The 24,772-nt window shown below is 27.3% G+C and overlaps 2 protein-coding genes across 4 annotated transcripts; one reads left to right on the top strand and one right to left on the bottom strand.

Moving 5' to 3' along the window:
- Positions 1-101: 101 nt before the first annotated feature.
- Positions 102-4,800, bottom strand: LOC107448235 (small integral membrane protein 20). Of its 2 annotated transcripts, none has more exons than XM_021148325.3 (4): positions 3,739-4,800; positions 1,403-1,566; positions 413-469; positions 102-331 (listed from the first exon to the last, which is right to left on the bottom strand). In XM_021148325.3, exons 2-4 carry the CDS (start codon positions 1,524-1,526, stop codon positions 288-290), a joined length of 225 nt encoding a protein of 74 aa, XP_021003984.1. In that variant the 5' UTR covers positions 1,527-1,566; positions 3,739-4,800; the 3' UTR covers positions 102-287. The 2 variants fall into 2 exon arrangements, with proteins under 2 accessions (XP_021003984.1, XP_015918851.1); XM_016063365.3 differs by having other exon boundaries at positions 4,497-4,672.
- LOC107448234 (probable protein phosphatase 2C T23F11.1) lies at positions 4,770-21,965 on the top strand. Of its 2 annotated transcripts, none has more exons than XM_043042799.2 (9): positions 4,770-5,006; positions 7,385-7,493; positions 7,646-7,795; positions 11,815-11,880; positions 13,425-13,498; positions 15,200-15,341; positions 15,431-15,514; positions 17,189-17,334; positions 20,345-21,965. In XM_043042799.2, exons 2-9 carry the CDS (start codon positions 7,391-7,393, stop codon positions 20,750-20,752), a joined length of 1,173 nt encoding a protein of 390 aa, XP_042898733.1. In that variant the 5' UTR covers positions 4,770-5,006; positions 7,385-7,390; the 3' UTR covers positions 20,753-21,965. The 2 variants fall into 2 exon arrangements, with proteins under 2 accessions (XP_042898733.1, XP_042898739.1); XM_043042805.2 differs by having other exon boundaries at positions 4,862-5,146.
- Positions 21,966-24,772: the final 2,807 nt, after the last annotated feature.

The raw sequence follows: 24,772 nt of genomic DNA, 5'->3' as shown, positions 1-24,772 counted from the left end.
ATTGAAAATAAGCACTTTTTAAATAAACTATGCACCATGTATGTTATTATCAAACCCTGTTGATAAATAAAGTAAATAAAAATGACTTTATGTGAGGTAACTTCAGTAAAGAACACTAATTTTTATTTACGTTATGTACAACAAAAAAATTGTTGACCCTAGTCAGGGCAAGCATGCTTTAATTTAATACAAACAAAGATGCATGATGTTTCATGCATGCAATTGCATTCTCTAGACAGCATGATTAATATGTAACAAATGTACAATATTTTTAGTTATCATTCAACTTAATTCTTTTTCCTATCAAAAGGATCAGACCAAACTTTCATACCTAAAATGAAAACAAACAGTTTTTAAGTTGAAAATTTGTTGGAACATAAAATCATACAATAAATACAAGATTCATATTTACCTCCAGGTTGAATTGTTTCTTGATTAACACCAGCTCTGGTAATTTTTTGTATTTTTTCTAAAAATGATTAAAAAATTAATATCTTAAAATAAATTCTTAATCAACGAAGTAGAACTGATAATGATTATAAAGTAAAATTTTAAATATATTTTTTTAAGCAATTTCTATGCCATTTCAATGTGAAGTCGTTGGTAATGTTATTATCGTATTTTGATAGCAGTGCAGGGCTTTTTTATTTGTCAGTAATTAACTGCTAATATATATGTCAGTGTATTTATTTAAAACAATTTCTGCACTTATAAGTTTTTGTTCTTTTTTTTTCCATTTTTAGGCAAAATTATAAATTTAGTTTTCTTCGAAGTTCTGACAATGTAATTTTCTTAGCTCCCTCAATGAGTAAAAATGTAATAACAAAAATAAAATAGACACCACAATTTGTGTTAAAAAGATATATCACCATTGCGATTTACTATTAATATTTATGTGATTTACAACCTGTGCTTTACGTTTTTCTGATCGTATATTTTTAGATTTATATTCACACAATTTAAATGTTGAAACCTTATTTTAAGTCAATATTATTATAACTGTGCAATAAATGTGCATAATGCAATTGCTGAATTGGATAACTTTTACCCTTAACTATTGTTCTTGAATATATTTTTGTTACATGGTGCAACAAGATAGACCAACTTACCCTAGCTTCGGAGTTAATTGTTCTGGTGCTTTATTTTTTATTTTATCCAACAGAACATTTATAAAAAAAATCATAAATGATAAGAAGCATGCAATTTGTTGTAGAGAAAAATCAAATTATATGGATAATTTTTAATGAGATAAATAAAAATTGAAAAGTGGACCAACTAAACCCATTTTTTCCTACAGTTTTGTTTCCTATTCTTTTTTGCTATACCTTTACACTAACCAACTTAGCATAGGCTTGATAGCTATTTTGAATATATTTACTCAATATGACAGAGAAATACTCACGATATTCATCAATATGTTGATACGGATATATAGCAACAGCATACACAGCTACTCCTATCAATCCAAAGAGACCCCCATAAAATGAGACTGCTCGTAATCCTTTTAATTTATGAGGTCCACCCATTTGAAGCTCAATGAAATTTTTGATTTAGAGATAATCAATGCTGAAAAGAAAGAGTATATATTCTACTTAATAATTATTTCACTTCAATCAATCTAATATATATTTAATTTTACAAATTAATTTTTTCTAACTAAAAAGTAAGTAGTGGCAAAACTTATTATCATTTTAAATTGAAAGCATTACACCGCTAAATTGGAAAGTGCTCTTGGTAGCACAATCAAGGCAAACACAGACCAATTTATATTTACAATATAACTATTTATGCCTTTAAGTCCAAAGCTTAATGAAAATTTGAAGTGTGGTTTATTTTTACTTCATTACATAGACATTTAAACATAATTTGATATTTAACTGACTAATGTTACTTTTTTGCTAATTTTGTTTTTTGACAAATTATTAATATGCTAAAAAATGGCAATTTAACTAATGAGATTCATTGGTTTGTTTTTGACATGTACCTGCAGATGAACATTAGTAATTATCAAAAGTTTTCTAGCAGAACAGTTAATATATATCCGCATTTCAAAACCTGGAACTTCATTTTTAAGCGCTTTTTTATACATTTCGCTTAATGTATTGATTTTCTCCTAAAACACCATTTTATTGTGTATCTAGTCAACCCTCATAACTCCTCCAGACTAAATTTCTGGAGCTGTTTGCTGCTATAGTAACAGTAACAAGCGAGAGCACATTTCTAATCTGGGTGCAATGGAGGAATGAAGGTGACGCTTGGTTTTCTCACACTGACCTATGCAAAGATCAAGACAATACTATTCACCCCACACCCCAATTCGAAGTGACTTTTCCTTGTAACCATGGTACCTGCCACGATGAGAGATTGATGTCCAGAGGAGTTCTCCTGAAAGCCACATTATACAGTGTAAAGAGAGCCACATGTATGAAACTTTACCCACAATTGGATTATTGTGGCTATTGAGTCCTAACAAAGAAAATTGACTGAGACTACCTGGTTTATAACAGGCTATATTATTCAAGAATAACCAACCCTAGTTGTTCTTGAATCATTTCAAATTGAAAACATTACATCGCTGAATCGGAAGGTTACATCACTAATTGTATCAAATTCAATGGAAAAAGTCAATTTTAAGCACTATTTTACAACATTTTATGAATACTATTTCCCCCTTTTTTGTTTTTGGATTTTAATTGACTCGTATTTAATTTTATTTCCTGTGCATTTTTTGACAGTTTAATGTTACAATTACCAATGCAAATGAATTTCATGATTGAGAAAAAATAAAGACATATGCAAACTGGGGGATTTCTGTGTTGGTACCTGAAAGGAAAATAAAACTAAAATACCAAGACACTACAGACAATTTAAACTTGCAAAAAAAAAATTTTTTTTTTAATATAGATGTTTGCTTAGTGTTTCTACAAGTTATATTCTTTGATTTGGTTCCCTTTTGGGATATTTATATTAAATTTCTAACTAGCCTTTGCCCGCAAGTCAGTAAAACTTCACGATTATTTGGTGCAAACATCAATATATGGAAATCCTCCTTAGCTATTTTTATAATTTTGTCAATATTTTCAAATATTACATAATCAAAACGAGTAAAAGGGAAGATTTCAATATCCATATATATCCCAAAATAATCAAGTTTTTTGCCACATGAAAACCTCAATATATTTTTCTTAAAAATTTTCACAAGTTAACACCCTTTGGTGCCTTGGCAAATGTAGTTGATGTGAATAGATACTGATAGGATAATATCCCTAAGTAAAAAGGTAACTCACAAATTACAAAAACCATATAAAAAATTTATGTCTAAAGTTCAATAGGTAGAAGTAGCGAAACTAATGTATAGTCAGTACTTTTCCGTAGTCTGAGTGTAAATTTCTACTTTTCTGAAAAAAATAGTGTGATACAAAAAAGCATTAATTTGTAGCAATTTCTTGTAACTATTTTTAACACAGTTGATTTTTCAAATGCGATTAGTACAAATTTTTCTAGTCTGTCACTGGACGTAAGGGCTGACAACTTACTATGCTTTTTGAGAAAATGTCTTAGTAGTAGGAAATGTTTAAATTAAAGATTATATTTTTAATAAAAAATTTATTCACACCACATTTAAATAATTTAAAAATTTCATAAGGGACTCAACTTTGTTGCAGCTCTCTCATGGTGAGGCCTTTAAAATGTTGACAAAATTATCAAATATTATGAAAATTTTAGTTTAGTTCTTACCTTTCTATAAAATATTCTGCAGTGAGAGTAGTAGTTTGCAGACTTGTGGATGCAATAAGAATACCCCTGTGGTCGAGTATTAATACTAATGTTCACTAGCCATTATGACTAAAATAGCTAATATATCATCCCTTTAATCACACTTCAAATGCGACTGTACACTCATGAGAGCCCATTTGCCTTCCAATGAGGTGAACCAGGTTCGAATCCTAACGATGGCTGGTCAATACGAATTACACAACCGGCTTGCACCGATCACAGTGCTGACGTAAAGAATCCTCAGTGGTGAACGGATCATGGGTTGGAGTCCCCTTGCTGTCGAGCTAAGCATGGGAGGTTTTCCCCTCCATGTAACATAAATACGGATTAGTTCCACCAAAAAGTCCTCCACAAAGGCAAATTTCTACTAATACTTGATCCAGGAGTTCCCTTGTCTTCTGAATTAGGTTCAAAATTACAAAGCTACGGAGTTGGACATTAGTAGTCGTAAACCCAAAAAAATTGGGTCAGCTGTTAAACAGCGGTTATAAAATGAAATATACACTCAGGAGATGTTATTTCAATTGTGGAAGGTAAAATATTTTCTCTGTAATTTTTGATGTACTTATTTATTTTGAGGAAACAAAAGAGCATTAGACACTTTACAAAATTACAAACATTTGATAATTTCCTACTATTTCTTAAACTAAATATTTACTCCGGAAAACTGCACATAATAAGACGTTATAATTAGATTCAATGTTAGAGAAAAAAGTTACCTCTTCTTTTTTCTCAGTCGAAAAATATTTGTTTAAAAAAACATATGTATTTTCAAGATAAATAATTATCAAAGAGTAAGATAATTATAAATAAGTCTTAGATATCCAAGAGAAATTTTAAATTATTTACAAATATTTTGATTAAAGTTTCTAATCGTCTATTTTTGCTCAGTTTCAGCGTGAAATATTGCTTATAAGCGCAAAACCTCAACAAAATAATAAGTTTTATTACAGTTTTGTGATTGGCTACTGCGTGTGCAAGCCGTGCTTGATATGCTAGTTTGAACATGCATAGTGAATTCATAAACATCATTTTATTTTTATTGAGTTGAGTTGAATTTCCTAAACTGTTTTTCATAAATATTGCTCAAAATTTTTTAATCACTAAAATATCTGTCGCAGTCGCATTAAGTTCTATTTTTATTTTTAAAAATAATATTTTCAACGAAATAGGCGTTTAGTTTACTAAATAGTACTCTATTTACGAAATCTTGAATCACACCCTCTCATGTATGTGTTTTTTCTTTACTCTTTAATAAAACTCGTTAATATATATTTGTTTTGTGTTTATCTTAAATCACGGAAATACTCTCATTCGTAATTTCATTTTATGACGTATTTTTCTATCAAGTTATTTCTTGAATTATATTGTAAGTCTGATTAATTTCGTATTTAGATAAAGTTATAAAATAATATTTGTGGTTTAGGTTGCAATAATACATACATGAATAGAAATATGTTTCATTCAGTTATTTCAGAAAGACAATTTTTCAATTTATCCGGTATTGATTAAATCAATAAAACTTTTCATACAAGCAATTTTTGGCGATGATTTACTATATTAGTTTGTATAGAATAGAATAGAATAGTATTCGAAACTTCATAAGTTGTCAAACAATTTTTCAAACAATTTATAATAAGTTGTCAAACAATTTTTTCACTATATTTTTTTTTAAATGCTGGAAATTTTGACCCACAGCAATTCATATAATGCAATTTTGCATCATTTTATGCAATTCAATAAGAATTTTCCTAGAAATACCTTATTATGTATGCCGTTACTTAAATTAAAAAATATGAATAACAATCACATTTTTTTAATGCTTATTTACTAGCTTCTTTTTTTCCCAAAATAGTTCAAGCATGTTTGCTTTGACCTTGATATGATAATTGAATAAAGAATTGTTGACAAGATTCATCTATTCTAAAGTTTCATTAAACAGGGATATTTCCGAATCATGATCTGTCGTGCCAACTTCAATCGCTAAGGTGCCAAATAGATTTTAAACTTACAAATTTTTATTTAAAAAAAACATATAAATGTTTGCCGAAGGGTGACTACGAGTTATACCTTTCGAGTTGATCCCCTTCTGTGATCTCTTTTTTTTTTTTTAGTTACTCGCGGGTCGATGCCCTGAAGTTGCTAAGACTTGCTGATTATTCTGCCGCAGATCAGGATACAGAAATCTCCCCCATTAAACAGCGATTATCCATATTAGGTTCAAAAATAAAAGGATCTTGCATTCGATGGATATCCGGCCCGACTTTTTTTTTTAGTATTGATGTTTAATAGTTATGAGATTAAACTAAGATTTTATTTTTGTTCATTTCTCTATTTCTTTTAAATAAACTTAGTATCAAGTCAAAAAATTTGAATCACAAAGCAACATTAATGATGCTATTTAAAATAAATATTATTATAATGCCTGTATGAAATCTAATTTTTAAATATCTCATAATCGAGATTTGTTAAAAATACACAAAAATATATTGTTATTTGACTGGATCAGCAGATACATACAAGATATTTATTACATCTACCTAAACTACCTTTTAAACTAAATTTTATCTATAACCCCACACCAGAACAGACATCGAAATTCATAAAGAAATCAGTGTTTTCTTTATGTAAACATGGTATTGTACACTTAAAATGAATCCGACAACTGTGTCCTTTAAAATATTTTAGGATATAGAACTGATAAACATGTTATGTTTTTAACTACAGGCATAGGCTATGCTTTTGTCTTGAAAAACTAGTTTTTGCATGAAAGTCATAAGTATTGGTTAAATCATAATGCTTTTGAAGTTTTTAATTTTGTATTTAAAAGACACCAAAATAACGTATAAATCTATTCAAATATGTGAATAAATCCTTATGTTTGATATATGCTTAAATATGTAATTAAAAATAATAATAGTATTAAAATAAAAGTTATAGTTTTATTCAGATGGAGAAAAAAATTCACTTTATATTTTCTTTTGCTAATTCATTTTAATGGAAAACTCTGAAAAAAATTTAGATTTGCTTAGTGAAATCATAAATATAATGAAATTATTATTTTTTTTTTATACCATTGACAAGAGTCTGTCGAGACCGAATTTACTACCGTTTAGCGGTACCTTCACAAATTTAATTTTAGGAAAAACGGTAGTTTCACAAAATACTNTGAAAAAAATTTAGATTTGCTTAGTGAAATCATAAATATAATGAAATTATTATTTTATTTTTTATACCATTGAAAAGGAAATGTTTTTCTGATAATTTTTTAAGTTTTAATTTTTTACAATTGCATCTAAATTATAACAATAGAACAAAACTAAACAAACTAAATTTTGTTAAATTGTTATATATCATATTTTAGTTTACTATTTTGATTAGCCGGAAGCAATGAAATCAAACTATTTTATTATTATTATTTTTTAAATTTTATTTAACTTGTATATGTATAAAAAAAATAAAACAAAGTTGAAGATGTTTACATTTTTTAGCGTCTTTTGCTTGCATCCGGCTAACCGAAAAGTACCTTAGATTTTGTATTATACTGCCTGTAAACCTTAGATATTTTTTACAAATATGATAAGTTTTTTCTTTCTTTCAATGTTAGAAAAAGATGGGGCAAACTTTATCAGAACCAGTTACAGCAAAAGAAACTTCTAGTTGTGGCAATGACTTTATTAAAGTTGGTGCTTCTTGCATGCAAGGATGGCGTATAAGTATCCTTTACAAAACAAAAAATTAAAAGAATATTTTATTTTTATTTAATGATATTTCTATATATTAAAAATATTTTTAAGGGATTAAAAATAATAAGGTGGATGAATATTATTCTTTTTGTTTACTTTTTGCACCTTAACTATGTAACTAGATATGGAAGATGCTCATACGCACTTATTGTCTCTTGCTGAGGATAAAGATGCTTCGTTTTTTGCTGTTTATGATGGTCATGGAGGAGCTAAAGTTGCTGAATATGCTGGAAATAACTTGCATAAAAAAATTGTTTCACACTCATCTTATAGTGAGTTAAATTTTAAACAGTTTTTTAAAAGGCTTTCAGTGTTTTCACTACAGCGCGAGAATCTCACATGTTTTTTTATATTCTCGCATTAAAAAATGATTACCGCGAGAAATTCGCGCATTCTATAAACCAATTTCAAAATTCGCGAATTTCTAGCATTTTGAAGAAAAAAATTTCTCATTTGCGCCATTTAGAATAAAATCCGTTTCACTTTTCTTCCTGGATCTTTTATTATTTTCAACATCTGCCCCATTATCTAGCTTCCCTATTTACCAGTATTGTTCAGAACCTTTAAGAACAACAGAACACCATCCTTCCGAACCACGGAACCTCTTTCAGAACGCATTTCTCTGCAACCACGTGTTTACCGTAGGTAAGGTTTCTTCATGTAAGACGTTCAAATTTTTTGCTCGTTAATGTAAGATGGACAAATACCTTGTAAAGCCAATATCTTCTACTCCGAAACGGACAAATGAAAATGAAACAAATGTGGGTAGAAACGATCAAAACGAAACAAATACGCATTTGAGCAACCTAATGAGAATAGCTGATGAAAAAGTAGATGTAGAACATTTTCCATATGATGATGCAGCAAAAATATTCAATGCTTTAAAAATTAGAAGATGTTAAAAATGCATTATAATTAAAGAAATGATTTTTTTTTCAAGTCTCTTTGTGTTTTTTTTTTTTAATTTTTGAAATCTCACTTAACTTTTTGAAATCTCACCCTGTTTTTGAGAAAGGGTGAGAAATTCTCACCCATTTTTTTTCTGAGATGAAAACGCTGGGCTTTATTCTAGTCTCTTTTAAAGAGATTTACAAATCTGATGTGTTATGCGAATAGTTCTTTTTTAAAATTAAATATTTTAATTAATCACTACTTTTCTTTTAATTTATACTATTTTTCTTGACATATATTTCTTTTTTATACTAAACTACTATTGTTTGCTACGAAAATAAAGACACTAGTTTTAATCTGGAGAAAGCTACGAAAGAACGTAAATTTGCAATAAGTAATATAAATTGTTGCCAAGTTTTGTTTGTATTTGGCTATTATTGTTATTTTATTTTTATATTGAAAGACACCTGTATAATATGTACATTCAGATATACCAATAAGGAAAGTTCCTTGAAGTGGGAGAAATTTTAAAATCTTTAAAATTCCATCTATAAATAATTAAAATATGAAGAGTACTGCCGTGTCTCAGTAATATGAACTAAATTCATAAAAATTACAATTTCATTGAAGGTTAAGATAAAATTTATTAACCAAAAGCAACAATTATGTTGTTTCTAATGCCACCCTGCTAATACTGGCAAGCGTGCTTGGTGAAACAAAGCGAATTTAAGGCAGAGCATGAGTTTCTTGTTTTTCAGTACTGCCATCTATGGCCAAGAATATGACTTCAGCCGCATATACGTCACAGCCAGTTTATTGGGAGGACCCAATCATACATCCCTTTATTCTTACAGAGATCATAATTCTGATCTGAACCAAAGAACGATCAATCTTCAATTCAGTACCCTCAGAGAGGTATTGATTTGCTATTGGAACATGGAGGACTTTGTGACCCGACAGATTTACTGTACACCAGTCACTGTTTACTACGCGAGGAGTCTTCGACCAATGGGGATCAAAATCACCTCTTGGACATAAACCCAACGCCCCACAGACCAAGCTATCCTATCCTCATATGATTGTAAAATTGTTTTATAGGATCCCGTAACAGTTGCAATTTTAGACAAAATTTAAAATCAATTATTTTTTTCTGATTGATTCTCTTATAAAATATGTCTTAAAAATATGGTTCTTCATTAATAACAGCTTAATAATTTGTTAAATTTGTATTTACTTTGCTGATTTCTTAAATTTTTTTCTTGCTAAAAAAAACTTATATAAAATTTAACTATTGACAGGAAAAAAAATCAGACTGAAACTGTAAAAATAAAATAGAAATTTTATAAACTAAATTTTTCAATTTGGCTAAGAAAAAGTGATTTTATTTTCGAACCTAATATCAAAAAACCAAGTGTGCCCGTTTTAAAAAAAGATTTGTATTTTTTTTTTTTTTTTTTTTTTTNTTTTTTTTTTTTTTTTTTTTTTTTTTTTTGAAAAATGCTATTTAAGAAACAACTAACTTTCAGTAAACAATTAAGCACTTTAACTTTGCAAGTATTTTTCAAAATTTAAATGAAGATAAATATAAAAATTATACTTATAGGGGTCAGGAAACAATTGAAACTTTTATTGTCACTTAGTTCAACTAACTAGTTTAAACTAGTTCAAAATTTGAATTGGTGATTTATTCCTTTTGACAATTATAAGGAGATTAATGCTGCTTAAAGCAGTCATTAAATGATGGAAATTTTTGCTGTCATTAGATAGAAAGAGGTAAGCTTTCTATTTTGTAAAAAGCGGTTGATAGTATGGTTCCCCATTCACAGTCAAAACTATTTAACTCTAGTTAGAGTAATATTATATTAGTAATAAGCTTATGACTGTAAGATTCCAAAATAATAAAATTTCCTTAAATATCAAGGAAGCGTAAAATATTGTCTTAAAAATGTATATTTGATAAATTATGTACTACCAACCAGGGTTTGTTGATTTAAATCAACTAATTTATATATATATCTATATATTGATTTTAAAAGTTAAAAAACAGTGTTTCAATTTATTGATACTTTTATTATTATCTTTTCTTAGTTTTGAAATTTATTTTAAATAAATTACTGCATTAATTAATTTTAGTTAACAAAATTACTTTCTTTCTTGGTGTGTGTTAAACTTCATTTGAAATTACATTTTTGAAAATCTTTTGATTCTTGAGATTGAGAGTACAGATTAAAGTAAACATTTAATGCTGTCTTTATATAGATTTGCATAGCTGTTGAAAGTAATTAATAAACATGAATTTTTTCTAAAAAATAATGCAAATAATGTTAATTAAAATTCTACCTTTTGAATGAAAAAGCGTGGAATCAAAATCTACATTATTTTTTATTTTGGAAAATTTATATTCTTAAAAATTACATTATATGCCAAAAATAGAAAAAAAAACTGATAAATTCAGATATGTCATCAGTATGTCATTCTTCCTTTTCAAAGTCTATTTGAAGCAGTAGGGTTATTAACTGGTATTTTTTTCTCATAATATATTTACAGTATCTTTTGACATTACCTGACTTTCTATAAAGAAATTTTGTGAAAATAAACTCCAATGGGTACATAGGTTTTTTTAAAAAACTTTTTAGCTTAACTTTGATATAGAATTAAAAATGAATATTTTAATATAAAAATATATAGATTAAATATTTATATATTTTTTGATGAATGACTACATTTATAAAAACAATCTGTTACGTTTATTTTGTCATTTTAAAAATCAAGAGAAAAGAAAAAGAAATCACAATTTTAAATTAAAATTATGGTTTTATTAATTAAAACTTTGTTTTAATAGTTAAAGTACCTTCACAAATTCAGCTTTAGGAAAAACGGTAGAATAATTTCACAAAATACTTTTTTTTTTAAATTTTATTTTTGTGTCTCGTAAGAAACGATAAATCCATATTTTTACCATATTTGTGTTGATTTTTTAATATAATTTTTAATTTTCACAAATTATGTCTAAATTTTCACAAAATAAGTACCTCTCAGAAAAACCTAGACAGACCCCTGAAGTATTCTTTAAATTCTCTATTTCATCTAATCATTTGTTTCACAATGGTTGCTATGTATTATAATGAAAAATTATTTTATTAAGTTCAGAGCCTCTAAAATATTGTTATAATATAGTTTTAATATTAATTTAATTTTGATTAAGCATTTATAAAGTTCTTTTAATCATAAATTAAAGTTCTTAAAGTGTATTTGACTAAAAATCAAAAAAAATATGATTCTTTTGATTTTTTTTGTCTAAGAGTGGGTGGGTGGGAGTTACAGAGTATTAAATTTTTTCAGTAAGAATTATCTTGGGCTACATTCTCAATAAAATTTTTTTTAATTTTTTCTCCCTTAGAAAAAGGAGAAATAGTAGAAGCAATCAAATCCAGTTTCCTTGAAGTGGATTCAGATATGTTAAAAGGTATTTTATTAAAAATTTCTTATTTTAGCTTTAATTTTAATATTTATATTTTAAATTTTAGTCATTTTATCATTTATCACTTTATTTTGTCATTTAAAAAATTAAAGTTTTGTGTTATTAAGTTTTTATAAAACTAAATTAGTGATTTGTTATTCTAGCCCGATTCTCAGTCGTTAATTTGGATGTATATTGTTGTGGGACTAGATTTGGAATAGATAAATTTTATCTTTTATGTGCCATGATATTATATAACTCCAACATCTACATAACGACATTAATTATAAAATAACCAAGCATTTACCCCAACACAAGTTAAACCCATGTTTTATTTGATGTTGGATTAAAATGTTGTGAAAAGGTTCAAAGAAATACAAAATAAACATTAAAACACAACTATATTTGCTAAGAATAATAAAATATTTAAGTATAGAATTATGTTTATTGATTTAGAATATTAACAAAGTACAAAGAAAGCACTTATGAAGAAAAAAAGACATTTAAAAATATTTAAGTGAAGCGAAAGAAAAGCCAAAATATGACTATAGGAAAAATAATCTCACCTCTGACAATATCAGGGGATATGGTGTCTCCTCAGCATATATTTAAAAAAAAAAAAAAGTAGTTTACTATGATCACATTAATTTAGTTTTTCTTTTTATTTACGTCATGCCATGAAAAGTAGTTTCATATTTTTCTTTTCAAACACTTCACATAACCCTTGATAACCTAAAATTGTAACAAATAATCGCATGCTGAAATAATTTTTTTCCCCAGCATTTTCGCAACAATTTATACCTTTTAAAAACCATTTCTCAATTCCACTTAACAGCTTTTCATGTCTTTAAAAACCTTAGTCATCCTCCAATTTGTTGATTCATTAGCCAACCATCTACGTATCTATGATCTGAATTTAGGTCTCAGCCTTTCATCCCTTCGGTGGATTTATAAAATAAGTACCAAGCATGCTTGGGAACTAAACACTAGGGGTTCCACGTTAGCTGACCACCCAACCAGAACATCTGCTCCTCTCCTGAGTTCAAGGTATAGAAAATTGGGATTTGCACTGTAGGCCTTGGCCCTCCATGGGCTGTCGCAATGATTTTAAAAGACCCTTACATAACAGTAACATTGCATCTAAAGGTATGGAGGTCATAAAACAACAGTTATCATCCCTAACTGATGACGCTCTAATTGTTAACATAAAATGCCCTAGCTTGCTTACTCACTTAAAATAATATCTAAGTTAAATAAAAATACAAACACTTAAATATCTGTTAATAAAACTGATAAAATTTAAATGCAAATTTTTTGTAGTGATCATGCTAAGGCGAACACTTAATTACAAATATTATATAGTGACTTTGTCATTACAACAGATATGTATAGTTTTTATCCATAACTTTTCTTTAAAACACTCAGGCATGTCTAGAGTTATGTTTTTACTGTACTTAAAATCAAAATACATATTTTTAAGAATGTATATAGTGCAGAAATGTTTTGTGTTTCAGCATGCTTATTATAAAGATATATATATTATATTTTAGATGAAAATATGAGAGATGAACTTGCAGGAACCACTGCTGTGATTGTATTGATAAAAAATGGAAAAATATATTGTGTGAGTAATTTCTGCAAATTTTGTTTTAATATTATTCATCTCAAGGTCATATTAGTACATTCAGTCAGCCAAAGTCAGTTACCAAATCGGCAAAGATTTAATTGCTTATATTAGCCTCTGTTAACTTAAAGTTAAATTTTACCAAATTTTCTTTCAATTTTTTTCTGGTTTGTTCAAAAACAGCATGCACATTTTGGTGTCTATCAGTTATATTTGTGTGACCTAATAGTAAAATTTAAGTAAAGTTACCTAATTGTTAAATGTTTCCATTTTTACGTTTTTTCTACTAATTTTTGTATGTTAAATGCTTTTAAAATATTTTATTATCTCTATATTATACATGCAAATTTTTCTTACTAGTTCCAATGTCACATATAATGAGGCAAAAATCATACATTATTTTTATCACTCTTTAACAAGTTATATAAAATATAAATTGTTTAAAAATCATTAAAATAATTATTAGCAGAAGAATGGGGAAAGGGGAATCGTACTTCCATTGATCCTTGTAAGAGACTACTGGCGGAAGGAGGCAAATTGGTCAATGGCTTCTTTGATTGAAAAAGAGAGTATCTGTTACGTTATTATTGCATTCTTGCAAACTTTTTCTCCTGCATTGTAATTCTTTAAATTATTATTGATTATAAAAATAGATGATTGTAAAAGATAAAAGGATGAAGATTACTAATGAAATTTTGGAGAATCGATTCAACAAAATAGAATTTTCAAGCTCAAGCGCTAAAAAAATATCACCAGATAGGCTGCCCTATTAGATATGCCGCACGTACCAAAATTTGATGTTTTAAATCATAAATGCCAGGTCTTATCTCTACGAAAGTAGGGTAACATTCAAGTCTTATGTTTATTTGTTTTAAAAGCCACGGTTACATACTTTGAAAAAGCTGCTATAATATAACTAAGTGAATTTTAGAATTAGAATTTTTTTTAATGTCTACAACATGACTTTTGATGAAATAATAAAATTTTCATGTCTCAGGAATCAGCGTAAACTGTTATTTTTTAGTGCTGACTCCTTAGATTTAATTATGTTTAATATGAAAGTTTAAAAAAAAAAAAAAAAACATTTTAAAAGAAGAAACATTTTTTGTTTCCTCTTCTGAAAATCGAAATATAAAAAAGAAATTAATTTAGTCAGAGTTTTTTATATCAATTATTGTTATTTAATTTTTGATTAAATAACCATAATTGTATAAATTAGTTGAAAAGAGCATGTATATTACAGTATCTCAATTACATTTCAGAACTTATTAGATTATAATATGAAATTTTGACTGGCAAAAAATGTAGTTCAGGATTATATTGATAAAAACAAATGCACTTTTCTCCTTATTTTACTTTTAAGGATCTTCAGAGCATGTTCCTCCAAATCTCCTCCAATTTCATCTAAATAGAAATTAAAGTATGGTATTTTGCAGTATTCCAGGTTTTTATTACATTGAACTTCAGTGCACAACAATATATGACCCTTTATGTATTTTTTAAGTTCGCATTAAAAATTTAATCAATTTTTTACACTTATTTAGGTAATTTTATTCAACGAAAACCAATAATTTTGTCCCAATTTATGTCAATGCCCAAAAAAGTAATTTGAATTAATTGATTTAAACTATTACATCCCTGTGTCAATTAAAAGTGTAATTTGTTAAAATTTTACTATTACTTTTCTTCTTGTCCTTTTAGGGTAATGTTGGTGATTCTCGAGCTGTAGCTAGTGTTGCTGGTTCAGTTCAACAACTATCTTTTGATCATAAACCTAGCAATGAGGGTGAAACTAAGCGCATAGTAGCTGCTGGTGGGTGGGTTGAGTTCAACAGAGTCAATGGTATAAACACATTTGCATATTATGCTTTGAAAGTTTTATGTATAAGTGATGCAGTAATAAATAAATATTTTTTAATGTGATTATTTCAGGGAATCTTGCTCTTTCTAGAGCTTTAGGAGATTTTGTTTTTAAGAAAAATGAAAAGAAATCTGCTGAAGAACAGATAGTTACTGGTAAGTATTTTATGAAGGCAATCATAATAATGTATGTTTGAAACCTCTCAAGGCATTTTGTTTTTAAAGTTTTATTTAAGAATATATTTTCTATTCTTATTTAAACTTTCTTATGTTACAATATGTTAAAAAATAAAGTTGAAATGTCTGTTGCTAAATTTCTTAAGTGAAGAGCATGGGAGGAACAACAATTTGTACACATGGTTTTAGACTAGGTAAATATATCAAGAAGCTATTTACATTCATGCAAAATTCTACTGGGAATGTTTTTTAAATATTTAAAATATTAGCAAATTTATACTTTACCTTTTGGCTTAAAAAGTTTAATTTACAAACCTTTTGACTACCATAATATATAAACAATTCTAACATGTATGTGAGACCTGATATTTGTGCAAAGACTCTTTTAAATGATAGAAATTTTTAAAAATTCTGTGCAACTTAATTATTTTACTATGAATTTTTAGGACTGCTAGAACTTCTGGATTGCTAACTGTGTATTTGCTAAACATTTATGTAATGAAAGCGATCTTACTTAATAACTTAACAAACAAAACAAAAGAACAACTTATACACAATAGCATGGTTGATCAAAGACCAAAAAATTTAACTACTTTCACAATTTAGCGAAACTAAATCCCTTTTAGCTCTTAATTAAGCAACGTATGTATATAAATTTTATCAGAACTGCTCACATTTATAATTTTTTATTCCTAAGTTGTTAGTAATATTTTTTAAAAACTACATCTGCTCTTGAATTTCAAAAGTAATTTCTTTGGTTTAGGTCTTTAGTTCTGAAACTGATCTTCGAAACTTGCATTTGTGACTATTTTTAAACTTGACCTCCCATAACTTGGACATTAAACTTTGACTACTTTCAAAATACTTGCATTAAATCATATTTAATAGGCATAAATAAACAATCCATCTTTATTATGATGGTTCATATGTTTTCTTATCACAGATTTTTGGGAACATGAAGAAAAAAATGCTAAAAATTGCGACGAATTGGTCTCATTTTAGAGCTAAAAATATAACATGGAAAATACAGAATTACTTACAATACTTTGATTAAGAACAATAAATTTTTCTCTACCTATAGTGTGAAGCTGATAATTTTTGAAAAATATATTGTTCCTTTTAAATTATTTTATGTTTCTAGATAATTTAATTTTAAAAAATATATAGCTTTTTAAAACAGCATTATAGTTAGTAATTCTATTGCTAAAGTCCAACATAATTTGCTTTTGATCAAAACTGCAAAACATGCTGACCTTTTTGAAATCCGAATTCTGTCTTAATGCTTTTAAATTAAGTTTGAAGCTTGAATCGTTTAGTTTTAAAGTATAATCGAACTTGTTATAAGGAATGAACTAAAAATAATTTCAAAGCATATAAAAGTTTTTGGTCAAAATAATTTTTATTCAAATTTTGTATAAAATAATATTTAGAGAAAAATCGAGGTTGGTGGCTCCTTTCTGAATATCAGCAGTTTTAAAAATGTTTGAGTAAGTCATAAATCATTGTTTATTTTGGACTAAGTAAAGCAAGAATTTTTTTTATGAGAACTTTTTTTAACTAAAAACCTTATCAGTTACTTTAAGAAATCATTCATAATTTTAAATTTAATGCTAACTATGTTATAGTTATTAACTATATGTCTGTTTTCAACAGCCTATCCAGATGTAGTTGTCAAAGACTTAACTCAAGATCATGAATTTATTGTCCTTGCATGTGATGGTATTTGGGATGTGATGACTAATGATGAAGTAGTAGATTTTGTCAGAACAAGAATAGCTGCTAGAATGGAACCAGAACAAGTAATTATTTCACCTACATTTATATTTTCTATTTAGACAAGTTTCAATTCATTGAATGTCAACAAAATTAAAAATAAATGTACTCTTAATCTCTGCACAGAGCTGAATTGTAATAGGACTTAAGCAGAAACTTGGTTTAAAATTGTTCAACCATATTCTGGCCTTTTATTTATTTATATTTTTCTTTAAAACAAAATAGCTAACATAATGGATAACTTTTGTTATATGGTTCATATCATTAAATAAGTGAGGCAGTCAATCTTTTTTTTTCTTTAATTTATTTAAATTTTTTTTTCAACTTCCCTGTGGCTGATTTATTTTGTATGAGAAATTATTAGGGAGTGATGATCATTAACGTTGAAGAATAATGAACATTCAGTAATTTTCCTTAACAGTTTTTGTTTTGATTTTTTTACTCTTTCCTTCCTGTTTCATTATTTTGTAACACTTTTCACTGTAGCTTTGAGTCATAGAAATCCATTTCTGCTGTTGTTCCTTTAATTTATGAATAGCAGGCTTAAAATAAAGATTTATACTAAATATTTAGTTGAGAAAAAAAAATTTTTTGAGGTATACCCTCTAAAAGTTTTATTTTATAAAATGGTTATAATGATTTCATTATCAGATGGTTTTGATTTGGTAATGATTCTGTGCTAGCAAATTATATTTTAAAAATGGCAGATTTTATAATCCTTTGATTTTATTAGTGGCAATCACTGTGTTATTTTTAAAGCAACACTTACTTTAACCTGGTAAAATTGCCAAAACAAGGACTATTATAATTATTGCTATAATATAGTGTTTTATAGTATTATTTGTACAACCTGCCAAAAAAGGATCATCCTATAACTTTTGATCTAATGATCAAATCTTCACATTCTAGGATTCAATCTTAATGCTAGAGAAGGTGATTTCAAATATGCTAATTAATTAGTGCACATGATATTTTAAGTTACAAAATCAGACATACAGTCAAACCCCACTATAATGAACCTTCAAGGGACCGACATTTTGGTTCACTATAACCGGGGGTTCACTATATCCGTTACGCATGCAATTTAACTAATGATTCCCAAACTCCTCCCTTTTATTACACATCATTCAAATAAATGACTTAAAAATATTGTGTAGTAGTAAAAGATGTGTTATTTTTCATTACTCTTCGTCGTGCGTGCAAAAAAAATTAGTATTTTTTAGGTGATGAGCAATCCTCAAAATCAGATATTAAAACACTTCCTGACTCTCAGATAATTTTTCCTGAATTTCTGTTATTCCGCTATTTAAACCTGTCTAATCTGTCATTCGAGCACATAAAAGTTGCCTCATAAAATCGCTTAGCAAATTCATGGACATTTGCCCAGATACTGGAAGATTGCGGCTTCTTCGAATGGTGAACCACTTCAGTAATGCTTCTTCAACATCCTTGTGATCCGCTTTTCTCAACTTTTTTCTGCCATCGAAATTTTTAATAAAAAGATAATTTGAAATAAAAGAAGCAAACAAGAAAAAATGCTTATCGCTACATTCCCCTCTATAGATGGTTTTAAACACTGGTATACGTATTTATTTTGAAGTAGAAATTTCAAACTTGTTACAAAAAAAATGAAGAAAAAATCAGTCGAAGGCAGAAAAAAGTTCATTATATCCAAATTCCTCACATTTTTGGTTCACTATATCCACAAAAAATAACATTATACGTGTATAGCAAGGCACGGGACCGAACATTTTGTTCACTATATCCGGGAGTTCACTATAAACCGTGTTCACTATAGCGGGATTTGACTGTATAAACATATTTTCTCAGAATAATCATACCTTTTTTTCGACAGATTCAGATATTGGACCCCTTAATGTTAATTTTACTTTTTACATAGTTCGCCAGATCTCAAAAACTTTTAAGTGAACTAAAATGAATTGAAACATTTTTGCACACACTTATAAAATTTGATTATCCAAAGATAATTACATGCTAAAAATAACTTTCAGCAAATATTTATTATTTTAATATTGGCCAAAAAAATTTCGAATTGTATGGTATGCATTTTTTTAACATTTTTAAAAATGTAATTTTGCATGGAGTACAATGTAATTTTACATACAAACGTAGAGTGAAATTGGCCGAATAGCTCCTAAATAGGGTTGCCACTATTTGCAACTATTTTCAGCGTGAGGCAACTTTTTTTGCCTAAGCAGGCTAAAACAGCAACTATTTTCAGGAGAAGAAGACTATTGGGAGACTTTTCTGTACTCTTAGCGATGTTTAGTTAGATTTTGTTTATATATTGCCTGCAGAGGTTTTTGAACACAAAGAATTTTTTTCTTAATTAAAAAAATTGGAAGTTTTGAATCGCAAATTTTAATGATCACTTTTTAATGCGTTCATTATGCACTCATTCCTCTGTGAGTCTCTTTTATTTCTTGATCCCCTTGTTAACGGTTATTGCTACAAAATGTTTAAGACTATATTGTAGTGCGCAAATTTCGTAATTGAGTAATCACTTTTCGCCTACCTCTATTTTTGCCATTTTATGTAAATCCAGGCAATGTTTCGATTTTTATTTTATTTTTATTTTTTTTAATTTATAGTATTATCAATTTCTGTGTGATTTTTAAAATTCTGATACATTTATTATGATTTATGAGTTTTATATCTCATATTTAATTGATGTGCTTTATTTGTGCTGATTTCATTGTAAAGCTAAATGTTTTTCCTTTTTTTTTTCCTAAGATAGCTATTACTACGCATTTCTAATGATTTTGAAAATCCTGCATTTTTAGTACAATATTATTACACTACAAGAGAGTTTTTAATAATGGTAAAAAGCACAGATTTTAAATTAGAATTGCAAATTCTATATATGTGCCGAGAAAATATTAGCATCGGAATTTTCTTTGAAATACCAAAAACTCTTGAATACGCTATGTTTGTCTTTAAATAAATCAATGGCTAATAGTTAAATGATTTAAACTTCTTATTTCCATCATTATTAACATCTATTTCTTTTTTCAGATTTGTGAGGAACTAATGACCAGATGTCTTGCACCTGATTGCCAAATGGGTGGGCTTGGTTGTGATAATATGACAGTTGTTTTGGTATGCTTGTTGCAAGGAGACTCTTATGAAGAATTAGCTAGCAAATGTTCCAGGGTCTTTCCAACCTCACGCGACGACACTCTTCTGCTATCTGAGTCGTCTGCGTCATCATCTGCTTTAATTCTGTCAGAATCATCCTTGTCCGAAACAGAAGATGAAGAAGAAGGAGATAACAAAACAACTGATAATGTTCAACAGCATGATCCTTTATCCCTGGACACAAATAGGCCATCCACAAATTCAAATAGTGCAACAACAGAAAAACCGCCTGCCTCGCTAAGTGGGATCGTTCAAATGGAGGGAGGAGAACTAACAATAGCGTAATTGTGTAATATAACATAAAAATTTAATTAATGAAGAGTTCTATAGAATATAATGTGTGCACAATTGAACTAAGTGAATGTGATGAAATTAAAAAAAATATTGTATATAGAAGAGTGTTATTTCTGAATAAATTTTTAACTCTGTGGCACAAAGGATAGAAATATTTAAAATACAAATGTCATGTCTGCTTTCATTGTATAAAATTCATTACATTCTCAGGTATTTTAAATTTAATTACTGTATTCATGTAAATTCTTTGTTATTTATTTAAGGATTATATTTGTCTTTGTGGCATTCCTTTGTATAAAAATTATATTTAGTCAATTTTTGCTCATGTATTGTATAATAAGCATTAAGTTTTTACCACACATATATTAGATTTTTTTTTAAATTTAGCTTTTGTTTTTCTTTTATTTGCTATTTACAATTAACTCTATATTTCGTCACAAGTTTGTTGCAGTAGATTATTGCATTGAATTGAGTATATTACTGTATTGAACAAGCATGTATATCACAAAAGAAAAATTTTCCAGTGATTTTATTTAGTTACTTTTTTTCTTTGGTTGTATTTTATTGTATACATTTTTAGTGCAGGGCTATTGTTAACTCTAACCATTTCATTGCAGCTACTGTTGATACTTTAAGATAACCTTATCTTATTGCATAGTCAAACCTGTCCTTGTGCCATATTTAGTTATCATTCATATTGTATCTAAGATCAGTTTATTACTTTTCTTTTATGCATAGCATAATAAATTAATGAAGGGTGCCTTAATATAAGTACCAATTTAAATTAGTTCAGTTCAAGACCTTGAGATCCTCACATAATCAAACTACACTCTCTCAAATTATAATGCTAAGGTAATTAAATTTTTTTTCTTCATAAAACTTAGCAGTTGCTGCTGTTTACATATTTATAAATAAAATATTTTAAATAAATGTATGTTACTTATATAGTTGTGATTTACTTCAAAAACTCAGACTTAAATTATATTATCTTTAAAATATTTTACAGATATATGTAAAATGTTTGTGCTATTTTTATTTTAAGCATGTGACTTTTTTTTATCCTTTGAATGATTATGTTGCTGTCAAATTATTCTCTTTTTTTTTTCTTAAATCAACTTATGAATTTTTTTAATAATGTTGTTATTCAATGTATTTAATTTCCATAACAATTATTTTCATTAAAGTTCAAATTCTTTAGTAAAAATAGTTTTAAATGATTATTTTATGCCTCTAATAATCAACTTGTATAGTATGAATTGAGTATTTCATTTAGCATTTTATTACTATAGAAGTATACTCTTGGGGGGGGGTTTGTTTATTTTCTATTGCCTGAGATTTACTAATGGATCTTGGATATTTTCATATCGCTGATTAATCAATTTCTCTTCTCAAGCTACTTAATTTTTTTTTTAAAATAATTTTAATTTAAAAGTTTAAAAACACTTTATAACAGGGAGTCACATAAATGTTACAACAAACTTTTAGGGAAATTAGAGCCAATCATGATTTAAATTGCATAAGAACCCACGACTGTAAATATCATACGCTGCTAGGGGCACTTCCCTATTATTACTTCTGAACTGGTTATAATAGAGAAGTGCCTCTATTTGCATACAACATTTCCTGGTATGAATTCCTATGCAATTTGAATCCTGATTACAATTTTAAACTTAAACTTTTTTTGTAACTGCTTAACACACTTGCATTCAATGGAAAAATGTCAAAAAGCAGACTAAATAAACCAATCGAAAAGTGATCTAGAGACTCAACACTCAAGACTAGGTCTTACATTTATAGAAATACAAATAAAGAAACAGCGGGGGAATCTCAGTTAGTTTTTTTTTTTTTGNGTTTTTTTTTTTTTGGTTTTTTTTTTAAATTTCAAATAAAAAAAAATATATCTATTTTTGGTGTAAATACTTTAAAATTTAATTACATACATTTGTTCAGGGCTAAACGTGGTACTTTTATTAGCAGCAGTTTCTAAACAGTACTTGACGAATATATTCTTGTATTTGTTTTATATGATTGATGGTTTCAATTCAATAATTTCATGAAATTTTCTTTTAAAATTAATGATAGAGTTTAGAATTTAAAAGGAAAAAAAACTAGTATTCTTAAATTATAATAAAATGATATCTATAAAAAAAATCTTTATTGCCTAGGTCACAAGAAAGAATCAACATCCTTTAAAGTTTAGGAATTATCACAATCACTGAGCATAACACAGTTTTAAAAATGAATATTTACAAATGTCATCACATCATAGGCTTGAAATATTTCAATAAAATTGACATGATTTCAGTAAAGCTGTTCTTTATAGGTATCATGATAAAGAAAATGTAACAAATATATTTTGTTTGTTATGCGATGTAGCAATAAAAACAATTAGTCTGTCAGACAAAAAAGAAACACATAAATCACATTACTATTATTCAGAGTAGATAAATAGCCAGAACAAAGAAATTATAACTAAGTAAAGGGGAAAAAAATGAGTAAATTGCATAACATATACAATGAGCAACAGGAAAAAAAGAATTTATTAGAAATAGCTATTTTTTATTTTATGGTTTCAAACCAAATATTTTTATTTTATTTTTGATCATTCATATGCACACAACACCCAAACACCTAGCCTTTTTTACCATTCATACATGTTCATTAATTTTAAACATATTTGACTAATCAAAATGCCAATATTAAAACAATGTTGTAGAAGACAAAATTAAATACTATTCATTATGATTAACCTTTTAACTGTCAACTTCCAATAAAGTTCGAAATAAAATCAGATTATTTTCTAGCTTAGCAACTGGAGTTTTCTATTAGTTATAAAAACAGTATTCATCAGGAAAATCTATTTATGTCTAACTAAATTGACGGATGAAAGCAAATTTAAAACTCTGAAATTGTAATTTATTTTTACTGTACCAGCATTCATACTCGTTTTCATTGTTCAAATATTTCTTTAACTTGCTTAATAAGAATGCCAATACCACATTGTATAATTATATACCCGTTAGTAAAATATACAACTTTTGTAGTATAATACATAAAGGTCGCTACTTCAATAATTTTCTAAAGCAAAGGTTTTTATAATGAAAAAAAAAAAGACAAACAGGCAAGCAATGTCTTCTAGAAACATATAATATGGATTTGTTGTTTTTTTGTAATATAAGTTTAATCATTTAATATAAATTTTATGCTAAAAATAAACCAAATTATGACTAGCTAAAGAGAGGCACTAAGTAACAATTAGCAAATATGTTTAATAGGTTCTTTCATATCACAATTTAAAGATTGTCATTTTCAATGAATCAGCATCAACCAAAATAGTAATAAAAAAAGGAAAAAATAGAAAACATGGGCAAAACATCAATGGTAACTATAAATTATATACTGTTACAAGACATCAGAACATGTCCTATAACATTAATACTGTTATAGGATATCAAAAATAGTTGTTACCGATATTATCTGTATTAATCTCAAAAATTTGTGAAATAATTCTGAACAACAAAGTAACATAATTCTGAAAATAATTTTTACATAAACAGAGAACTACATTTATTCAATAATAGTTAGTGTTTTTTTTTTTTTTAATAAGACATGTTATGAGTTCAATTCATTAAGAAATGCTTTTAAACTTAATAAATTTTCGCAGTGAGAGGCTTAATTGCAATTCTACAAAGTATGAATCCATTTAAAAAATTCTGGCTTATTCAACATCATTAAGAGCTTTTAATATCCTTTCTTTAATCTAATTAATTTGATAAAATAAGAATCTAATTAAAAAATTTTAGCACATTCAATACCATTGCTTTATGTCTTTAACCAGCATTTTTTTTCAAAGACACATTTAAATTTTATGGGATTAGAATTATGAAGCTGACAAATTATATCCAATCATTATGTTCTTAATGGATGTGTCATTTTTGAAGAATATGAATAAGCAACTTTTAAAAGAAAAATAAATAATTAACAATATATATATTAACATATTATTAATAT

Source organism: Parasteatoda tepidariorum, chromosome 4 (genome assembly GCF_043381705.1).
Source record: "Parasteatoda tepidariorum isolate YZ-2023 chromosome 4, CAS_Ptep_4.0, whole genome shotgun sequence".
Classification (NCBI taxonomy): Eukaryota; Metazoa; Arthropoda; class Arachnida; order Araneae; family Theridiidae; genus Parasteatoda; species Parasteatoda tepidariorum.
The sequence above is the reverse complement of the archived record's forward strand: the minus strand, read 5'-3'. Positions and strand labels throughout refer to the sequence as shown.

What these genes read in the sequence shown, in the direction of transcription:
- LOC107448235 (XM_021148325.3), bottom strand. Translation starts at nt 1,526, where the DNA reads ATGGGTGGACCTCATAAATTAAAAGGATTACGAGCAGTCTCATTTTAT. An exon ending in TCAACATATTGATGAATATC is followed by an intron (nt 470 to 1,402) that starts GTGAGTATTTCT and finishes AATCATTTTTAG; the next exon opens with AAAAAATACAAAAAATTACC. An exon ending in AGAAACAATTCAACCTGGAG is followed by an intron (nt 332 to 412) that starts GTAAATATGAAT and finishes TTTTCATTTTAG; the next exon opens with GTATGAAAGTTTGGTCTGAT.
- LOC107448234 (XM_043042799.2), top strand. Translation starts at nt 7,391, where the DNA reads ATGGGGCAAACTTTATCAGAACCAGTTACAGCAAAAGAAACTTCTAGT. An exon ending in AAAATGGAAAAATATATTGT is followed by an intron (nt 13,499 to 15,199) that starts GTGAGTAATTTC and finishes TTGTCCTTTTAG; the next exon opens with GGTAATGTTGGTGATTCTCG. An exon ending in CTAGAATGGAACCAGAACAA is followed by an intron (nt 17,335 to 20,344) that starts GTAATTATTTCA and finishes TTCTTTTTTCAG; the next exon opens with ATTTGTGAGGAACTAATGAC.